Source organism: Poecilia formosa, unplaced genomic scaffold (assembly GCF_000485575.1).
Source record: "Poecilia formosa unplaced genomic scaffold, Poecilia_formosa-5.1.2 Scaffold55, whole genome shotgun sequence".
NCBI classification, from domain to species: Eukaryota; Metazoa; Chordata; class Actinopteri; order Cyprinodontiformes; family Poeciliidae; genus Poecilia; species Poecilia formosa.
In genome coordinates this window covers 2,665,225-2,674,964 of record NW_006799994.1, presented here as the reverse complement: position 1 = coordinate 2,674,964, position 9,740 = coordinate 2,665,225, and the positions used below count along the sequence as shown (strand labels likewise).

At 41.7% G+C, this 9,740-nt stretch overlaps 3 protein-coding genes across 3 annotated transcripts in view; 2 read left to right on the top strand and 1 right to left on the bottom strand.

Moving 5' to 3' along the window:
- The window catches only part of LOC103138890 (DNA topoisomerase I, mitochondrial), a 19,882-nt gene extending 14,966 nt beyond the window's left edge, over positions 1–4,916 (top strand). The window contains exons 16-20 of the mRNA XM_007553269.2: positions 1,426–1,540; positions 2,342–2,469; positions 3,010–3,110; positions 3,579–3,728; positions 4,561–4,916. Of these exons, the coding sequence (XP_007553331.1) occupies positions 1,426–1,540; positions 2,342–2,469; positions 3,010–3,110; positions 3,579–3,728; positions 4,561–4,663 (597 nt within the window). The 3' untranslated portion in view covers positions 4,664–4,916. The remainder of the gene's footprint in view (positions 1–1,425; positions 1,541–2,341; positions 2,470–3,009; positions 3,111–3,578; positions 3,729–4,560) is intronic.
- Positions 4,917–5,156: 240 nt separating this feature from the next.
- Positions 5,157–9,071, bottom strand: hsbp1b (heat shock factor binding protein 1b). Its single transcript, XM_007553268.2, has 4 exons — positions 8,885–9,071; positions 6,632–6,698; positions 6,411–6,537; positions 5,157–5,502 (listed from the first exon to the last, which is right to left on the bottom strand). The coding sequence occupies exons 1-3, from the start codon at positions 8,927–8,929 to the stop codon at positions 6,413–6,415; spliced, it is 237 nt and encodes a 78-aa protein (XP_007553330.2). The 5' UTR covers positions 8,930–9,071; the 3' UTR covers positions 5,157–5,502; positions 6,411–6,412.
- A 419-nt stretch (positions 9,072–9,490) lies between these two features.
- LOC103138888 (PQ-loop repeat-containing protein 1) overlaps positions 9,491–9,740 on the top strand; it is a 32,773-nt gene continuing 32,523 nt past the window's right edge. The window contains exon 1 of the mRNA XM_007553266.2: positions 9,491–9,579. The gene's annotated coding sequence lies outside the window, so the exon portion shown is untranslated. The remainder of the gene's footprint in view (positions 9,580–9,740) is intronic.

The following is a 9,740-nucleotide window of genomic DNA, read 5'->3' as shown; positions in this document are numbered from 1 at the left end:
GGCCCCCCGCCACCGGCCCCTAAGCGCTAACGGCTGCCACACGCCACCGGCCGCTAAGCGCGAACGGCTGCCACACGCCACCGGCCGCTAAGCGCTAACGGCTGCCACACGCCACCGGCCGCTAAGCGCTAACGGCTGCTGAACCGGTGATGGTTGCAGTGACCTGGTCAGGATTCTGTCCTGCTGGAAGCTGCTGGGAATAATTTCAAGTTTTGTGAGGAGAACAATTTGAACTTTGGGTTCTGGTGGAGCCGTGTAAAACGCATCAGAAACTTCTGAGGTGTGTAAAGAGAAAATGGAGAAAGCAAAATAGAATTACATTTTTCTATCTTTTCTATGGACAAAAAGCTGTGGTAAAGCAAAAAGCAGGGAGTAAATTGCCAGGTGCAGGAGATGAGATTGAATGAGGAAGAGCTGTTGGTGTGCAGAGATGAAAGGGCTTAAGCGAAGCGACGGGAGGAGAAGAGCGAGAATATTAGAGCGAGAGGCTGAAAGCAGCAGCGAGTTTGAAAAGAGGCAACGGATGGACTCTGGCAGATTAAAAGGAACTGGGGGAAATTACAGGAATCACACAAAACCTGCCACCGTGTGCTGCAGACTGGTTACTGGTTACTGGTCCAGACTGGACCAGCTACAGGCGAGTGGAAGGGTCAGAGGTTAAATGTCATTAGGCCTGTCATGATAAATGTTGCTGGATGATAAATTGTCCCAGGAATTGTTGAGATAAATAATAATGTCGTTTCGTAATAATGCAACCCTGTGAAAGATGAATGACATTTAATTTTGTACACAAAACATTTTAAACATCCAAAATAAAACACAATAAATTATAAGGAAATAAAAACCACAAATTACTGAAACTATAAATAAAACAAAAACAAAATTGCTTTTAAAAAAGGAATCAATTATTGAGCTCGTTTTGTTTTGTAATAATTGCTTTTGTGGCTTATATGTAATAATATAATCTTTCTCTCTGCTTCCTGTCTGTCGCTCATTTATTGGTCTCATTGATGAACATTTGTCATCAAATCTTATCTAAATAATACAAAAGTTAAATGACCCAAAACGTTTGCCGTGTTTAACTCGGGTAAAGGAATGTTTAGGTTTGTGTTTTAGTACCGAGTCAAACGGCTCATATTCTCTTTATGTGAGCAAAGGCAGATATAAGTTTGTACTTTCTGCTCATTTTCATTCATTCATGGTTTCTTTTGGTTACTTGAACTAAAAACTAACATGGAAAATTTTTATCATCACTGATGATCCTAAAACCTGCAGATCAAAGTTTTCTGATTCTGGTTTGTTTCCCTCCAGCAGCGTGTGACCACACTGCCCCCTGGTGACTGAGAGTGTAATGGTTTCCAGAAAACTGTGTGTGTGTGTGTGTGTGTGTGTGTGTTTGACCTGCTGCCTGTTTGCTCCTCCCAGACGGCCCTCCTGAACAAACACCTGAGCTCTCTGATGCCGGGCCTGACTGCCAAGGTGTTCAGGACGTACAACGCCTCCATCACCCTGCAGCAGCAGCTGCAGCAGCTCACCAACAGTAAGCAGCTCCGTCGGACCGGCCGCCGCCGCTCAGACCGCCACACCTGAGACCACTAATTGTAGCTTCTCCCAGACATCTGAGCGTCGGCCAGCAGCAGATTATCTCAGCGGAACCTCGACCCGACTCCATCACAGAGAGTCGGGTCGTCTCTTTTCTGGAGTCACTGACGCAGGGGGGGATATTCAGCTTTTAGAAACATAAACATCAGTTCAGAACTGCTTCCATGTGTTACAGTGAGAGGTGAAGCTGCTGCATCATGTTTAAAACTGCAGGTTGATGAAACTTTTATGAAAATATTTTTACACATCTGTCTCATCCTGTCACTGTCGTGCCAGTTTGAGACAACCTGAAAAAAACTAAATCAAGCTTCTCCGCCTTCTCTCTGTGCTAAGTAGAAACGACCAATCAGAGCCTGGAGGCGGGTCTTAGCGCTGTCAGTCACCCCTCTGTGTGGCGCTGCTCAATCCCGTTCCTTCACCCTCTTACCCCCCTTTGCTCTCTGCTAAGCTTAGTTAGCATAGCCACTGATGATGACGACAGATAAACGGTTTCCCTGGACGGCAAGTTGTTTCTCCACCCTTAGCACATTTAGCAGCGAGTACATGAGGTGATTGACGGCGCTAAGCTCGTCCTGTCTCTGATTGGTTGCTTTTGGTTCAGTAGCTGCTCAGCGAAGTCGATCTGTTCAGATTATGTCTTATAAACTGTCACAACATGGAGACGGTTTGAATTCTATGTAAAAACGTTTTTATAAAAGTTTCATCCTGCAGCTGATCTTAAATCTTGTTCCTCCTGCAGAGTCTGACAACGTGGCGGAGAAACTGCTGTCCTACAACAGAGCCAACAGAGCCGTCGCTATTCTCTGCAACCACCAGCGGGCGCCGCCAAAAACCTTCGAACAGTCGATGGCCAACCTGCACTCCAAGGTGAGCTCCAGGTCAGCCCGGCCAATCAGTCGCTCTGACAGCGTCCATGATTAAAGCTGCGACCTGATTGGTTAGAGAGAGCATCCTCTGGGGGAAAATGGGTCGGTCCAGGCGGAGGGAAACGGTCAGCGCCGCTCGAATGACTTTAGAGGAATCCTCGACTAGAACATGTTGGACTGAATGTCGTTTTTCCTACCTACACGTTGTTTTTCATTTAATTGCTTTGTAGCACGTAGCATACATCAACTACCCAGAATGCATCAGTGTAATCTACATGGTGACATCTGTGTGACTGTATTTAATAGAAATTTATATAATCTAAACAACTTAGTGCATTTTTACTGTATTATTTTTACATTGGGGGGAAAAAATTCATAAAATCTGTTCCTACTAATAAAATGGGAACCATTAAAGTAGCATTTAAATGGATCAGAGTTCAGCCAGCGTTTAGCTAATCTCCATGTTTTTCATGCACTGCTATAATTTTAGAGCTCGTTATTCTCTGTGGTTATGAGAAATGATCCTGTCTCCCCTCCCCAGATTGTTGCTAGAAAGGAGCAGCTGGCTCTAGCCAAGACGGAACTGAAACTGGCCAAGAAGGAACTGAAAACCAGAGGCAGCCCGGACAGCAAGCTGCAGAGGTGGAAACATCTAAACATCATCGTCATCATTATATTGATACTTTAGCTGCTATTGGACTGTTTTACACTTCATCAGCATCGCAGCCAATGAGCTCGGAGACATTCAGATGTTTAAAACATTTTCTCCTCAGGATGCAGAAAAACCTGTTTTAATGGTTTTAGAGTCAGTTGGTCCAACACTGACACACCGCTAACGGTGTTAGCATTAGCGGTTTGTCCTGTTTGGCGTCAGTGTGAGTAGCACTGACACACCGCTAACGGTGTTAGCATTAGCGGCATTAGCGGTTTGTCCTGTTTGGCGTCAGTGTGAGTAGCACTGACACACCGCTAACGGTGTTAGCATTAGCAGTTTGTCCTGTTTGGCGTCAGTGTGAGTAGCACTGACACACCGCTAACGCCGTTAGCGTTAGCGCTTACACACCGCTAACAGAGTTAGCGGTGTGTGAGGTTTGTCCTGTTTGGCGTCAGCGTTGTGGACAGGAAGGCGGCGGCGGTGAAGCGCTGTGAGGACCAGCTGCTGAAGATGGAGGTCCAGGCGACGGACAGAGAGGAGAACAAGCAGATCGCCCTCGGTACCTCCAAGCTGAACTACCTGGACCCGCGGATCAGCGTGGCCTGGTGAGCAAAAACCGACCCGGTTCTGGTTCTGCTGAAGCTTTCAGCGTTAAACCTTCTGGTTCAGTTCAGGGTTCTGCCTTAAAGTCATTTATCAGCTTCTAAGTATTTAAACAAAATAGGAATTGTAATTTTTAGGCAGTTTGATTTTGAAACACAAAAATCAACATTTCAGAACTGTTTTTAAGTGAAATGTTGACTCATTCAGAAAATAAAGAATTTCTCCATAAATGTGTCCTCTGGGTCAGTGGTGCCAAAACTTTGACTTATTTTTGCTCACTGGGCTCCAAAAGTTGTTTTTTTACTCATCAAATATTTCATTATTTTAATGAAACAAAGCAGTTATTTTGTAGAAAAGTAATTTTAAAACAAGTGCAGAAAGTCCTGAAATTTCTGCTTGTTGAAAATACAAACTTCTTCAGTCTGTCAGGTAACTGAAAACATCTGCATCATTTCAATCAGATCTCCAGATGTTTCTGTTCCTGCTTACTAGGGAATTAAAGCAACAAAATCTATTGAAACGCATCGACACTAAAACATTTCTGGATGGAATAAAGCATCACTGATCATAAACTGCTGTAATGATTCTTTAGTCAAAGATAATCCATTCAGATTTCTTATGGAGAAATTACACTTTTTAATCGAATGTTATTTTATCACGAGCGTCTCAGTCTCAATGTTTTAAATAAATCAGGTTTGGTTCTGGACAAACGGGTCGTAACAAACCGCAGGTTGAGAATAAAGCCACTCAGACTTGCTTTGCTCAGAAACAGTTTATTTCTGTTTGGACATTTCGTGTGGAAGTGAAAAGTTTTACGTTTTTCTGTTTGGTCAGGTGTAAGAACATGGACGTACCCATAGAAAAGATCTACAATAAAACCCAGCGGGAGAAGTTCGCCTGGGCCATCGACATGACGGAGGCCGACTTTGAGTTCTGACCCGGAACCACAACCCGACCCGGACCAGTTACTTTATTAGTAGTCAGTACTTTATCATCCTGTTTCTGTTTTTTTGCACTGTAGATGTGATCAAGCTTTGCCTCAATGTTGCTTTAATGCTAATTTGTTTGCTTTTGGCACTTAATTTCAATAACTGCTGTTGGTTGGTTGATGTGCATTTGATTTGAATTAATCTCAATAAAGGCTCATAATTTGCATGAAAAATGTAAATAAAGTTTGTCAGAAGCCTGAATTTTTAAAATGTTGTAAAATGTGATTTTTGATCTTTGTGGAGATGATGGAGTCTCATTTTCTTTTTTTCAATAAATTCATCATGGGAGATGATTTAAACCGTTTGTTTAGGTGTGAATAATTCATGCAGGAGTTTATTGGCTTTAATTTAAATACTTAAAATGAATAAAAATAGAATAAGATGAGGAGCGACTCTCCTGGTCAGGCTGGTGGAAACATTAGAAAAACACAAAGCACCTTAGAGTTGTTGAGTTTCTTCATTACTAAGCAAATAGTTAAATATTAAGCACAGATTACAAACTTCAGTGTTAGAACATTAGGAGTGGAATGCGTCCGTCTGCAGGGTTACTGGTTCTGACCCAGTAGCGTCCACCTCCAATAATCAATCATCTCTGCCTAAAAAGGTTCAGGACACATTAAACTAGTCTATCTTACAATGTTCAGCTCTTCAAGTCATTCACTGGAACCGTTTCACAAAACTCAATATATAAAAAAAGCATTTCACACAACATGACACCAACAAGTCAATTTCAGTGGAAAAGTTCTGCTGCTCCCGGGTCCAGGACCAACGTCGGGCCGCCAGGAGCCTGAGGGCAGAAGAGAAACCGGCTTACAATCCTCCATCACATGACTAAACATTTCATTTCCAGGAGTTAAAATTACTGGATGATCAGTGTCAGTCTGGCGCTTTGGTCTCGACTAAACCTTTTTCTGAAGACTTAATAGTTAAATTTGTTTTATTTAAAATGCCTTCCAGATCCAGTGGATTCTAACAAACTTTAAATTTGTTGGAATTTAAAGTTCTTTGATCTTTGAAAATATTTTTTGGTCTCAAAACAATATTATCGTTTATCGCAATAATTTCTGGGACAATTTAACATCCAGCAAAGTTTGTTGCCGTGTCAGACTTCGTTTTGGTTTCTTACTTTCATTTCTTTGACTTTTTGTCTTCAGTTAGCTTCTCTTAATTTTGTGGGTCTGTTTTTATTCAAGAAGTTTTTGTTTTTTGATACTTTGGTTAATTTTTAGGTGCAGCGTTCAAAAAGGTCAAAGAATCCATTTTTGAAAATGTTCTAGTTAATTTATCTATGCAAAATCTCAGTGCAGTTATTGTTGAATAAACGGCTGATTGGAGTTTTCTCCAACTTCTGCTGTCACCATTTTGGGGGCTAGCGTAGCGTAGCCACCAGGAGGAACATGGAGGGCTGCGATTTCCCACACTAGCAGCTGACAAACTGCTAGGGTGGGAAAAAAATTATCAGTTTGAATAGATTCATAAACACAAAAATGAAGGACTCTGTTTTAGTTTTATAAAAGCACAATATAATTCCAGTTAGTTACAGTTTTTCCCCATTAATTTTTATTCCAGTTCATGAAAATGTTTTCTCAATTTCAGTTTTGGTTAGTTTTAGTTAACTACGATAACCTTGAGACAGAGCCGGTGAGGAACATGAAGTCCCAGCAGGAGCCTGAAGGGGGCGCCGCTCCCTCTCACCTTCATGACGACCCCTGGCTCTCTTTGGGCTTCTCCGGCGCCGCCTCGATCTCCTCCACCCCGGCCTGGGTCATCAGGTCGGCGATGTTCTTCTCCAGGTCGTCGATGCGTGTGCTCATCTCATCAAGTGAGCAGCAAGTTAAGGTTCATCATTTAGAGCTTTGGATAAATCTAGATTATTTTTCTACGCTAATCTGCCGCAGCAGCCATGTTTAGGATATTCCTGCCGATGATCTGGTCCGACATCGTCTGAAACTTATCCTGCATCTGCTGCAGCAAAGTCTGGACCTGCAGAGATAAAACCCGCTGCAATTAAAGCTACGTTTGATTTCTGCTCTGCAGGGAGAATCATCAGGACTGACTGGCGCCACCCGGAGGACAGGTCAAAGGTCAGCTAAATATTATTACGGTTGCCAATTATTCTGACAGATATTTCTTTCATTTAATCACTTAAGCTTACTTAAAACAATATTAGAAATACATTAAAAATACAAATTCCTTTTTAAATGCATCAGCAGCAACTTTTTATCATTTGTAGCAAAAGACGCAAGTATAAAAAATCCTAAATGAAAAGCTGAGGCCTTTCTGACCTGGAGATTATTTTATGTTAACTGGATGAAAAGGTGAGTTTCCTTAACCTAATGTGAACCAGGGTAAAACCCTGTAGTAGGTTAAAACCCACTTGAGTTCTGGGTAAAACAGATTTACAGTTTTTTTCATCTTAAATACAAAATGTTGATATTTTTGTACAGTTTTGGCTTCATTATTGCTGACTGGGGTTTTCAACAAACAGCCTGTTTTTGATTGGTTGATGATGAATCATTTCACTCACATCATGTTTAGACATTCACCTGCAGGGCGGCGCTACAGATACACTAAACATCAACCAAACAAATCCCATATTTACACTAATTCACCTTTTTCTTCCTCTTCAGAAAAACACTGCATGTTTACAAGAAAACCTTGTGTTTTTAGATTTAAATTGTCTTCAGGAGCAAACGGTAAAATTCCTCGTTTATTTGCTCAGCCTTGGAGAATAAATCGGATTCTTCTCCCACTCCACAGAACCAAAGCCTCGGGTCACTTTCTTTTTAGAAAAGGACAAAAAAAATGGTCATCAGCTTGTTTCCATGCCGACAATGGAAAAGATGGGTAACCATGGAAATGCCTCTTTAGTTCACCTCTACAGGTTTACATGAAAGCCCATTCTGTCAGTTACCGATCTCTAATCTTACTCTGTTGCTAAATACATAAATAGTTTCTACTAATTTAGACTTAAACAAAAACTAATATAATTGATAAATGCAGAAAAAAACTGATTTCAAAACTTACATAATGACAAGCACTGCATGACGCATCAAAACAGTGTGACTTTGCAAATGAAAACAATATTTAGTCAAATCAAAATAAAACCTTTCCCTGTCCTTTATGCTCAGATCTGATGAAGAGCTGAAGCTTCATCAACCGAGGAAGAGGAGGGTCAGAGTCGTGTTCCTGACTCCATCCAGCCTCTGAGTTTCCACAGCAACGTGTCGTTCAGTTTTTTAAAAATGGCAGCAAATTGATTTCATTGGCAGGTTGGGTAAAATCGTCAAGGTGACGGGACCAGAGGAGTTTCCTAAAGGGTCAAACTGATGGTGACTGGGTGGGAGCAACGCCGACCTTCAGTCTGCACTGGTCAGTGTCACAGCTGCACAACATGCAAAGGAATGGGAATTCAAAACTCAATGCAAATGTGATTCATTTATCCCAGAGGGATTAAATGTGGATGGTGATGCTGGGAGACGGCCACTGCTGATCCACTTCCTTTGCTTTTGCTCCTCTTTAGATCACCTTCAAGCCATGAGGTTGGAGGGATGTTGGACTCGGGGAAGAGATGGTTTGAACTCCCTCCTCTGTCTGCATCCATGAAACCTCCATGCAACTCCTCTGAGATTTGAGGTCAAAGGTCAGGTATTTGAGGTTTAGAGATGGTCCCTGTTCTAAAAACAACACGTGGTTGCCATGTGATACCGTGTTGACAGTAGACTGTCATGTTTCATTTAATCTCCGCTGGTCAACATGCTCAACTTTACGCCTACACCTGACGCTTGAATCAACTCCATCTCCATGAAACAGCAGACACCTGACTAAAGAGCTCTGTAGACTGTAGAGTAACTATTACAGATTTAATTTACTAATTAAAATGGACATCAACTCAGAGTTTAACACTAATGTGTTAAATCACAGAATAAAAAGCTCCGCAGTTTGGATCCAATAAATGACATGTAGCGGTTAATTTGAACAGAATTTAATACAGGTGTTGGATTTTTATAAACGCAGACTTAACGGACATGTTAGCATGTGAACATTTCACACCTAATTCGGAATAACAGCTGATAATTTCTGTCACTTTCGGGTTAAACTCTGGGACCTAGCCTAGCTCCGTTAGCATTCCTGTTAGCATCGTTAGCTAGCCTTGCGTCACGACTCACCACATTGGTGAGGTCCTGCACTGACTTCGGGTCCGTCTCAGCCATGGCGTCCAACGAGCTGGAAACAAAGTTTTCAGGGGGCTGAAACTCAGCTATGAGGCCGCAGCTTTGCTGTTGAATCGGTAACTGGTCGCAAGTACCTCTAGCCACCCACTCAGCTGTTCCACAACAAACGAAGTCTCGTGAGAAGAACTGGCTCTCGATGCTAATATAAATCAGCATAGAAATGATACAGTAGATGCTGCATTCCCCTCACAAATGGTACGTCAGCGAGTCCGACATGTTATGAGTGGCAAGTTTTCCTGTAAAATCAAAATAAGTTCAGTTGGGAACACAAATGTGAATTACACGGTATTTCTGTGTAGTTAGAGTAAATTTCCACCAACACCTTCAGATTTTTAGTTTAATTACACATATTTGCCATTAAAAAAAAAAAAAAAAAAAAAATAAACATTTTCAGAAAAAAAAAAAAAAAAAAAAAAAGAAAATCAATGATTAGGGCACGGGTGCTCAAGTTCAGTCCTCCAGAGCTTCCATCCTGCAACTTGCAGATGCATCCCTGCTCCATCACACCTGAATCAAATGAATGGCTTGTTACCAGGCCTGTTTAGAGCTGATCCCGGTGTGTTGAATACTTCTAAAAGTTACAGGATGGTAGCTCTCGAAGACTGGACTTAAGCACTCCTGGACTAGAGGTATACTTTTCTGACATTTAAACTTTTCAGGAAAGAAATGAAGTTTGATATTTTAAGTCAGATATTTCTGACAAAAACACCAGAAGTCCTCCAAGATTTAAGTGGTTAATTTGCAGGATCTGCATCGACTTTTTGGTAATAGAACATTTCCTACCATTTTT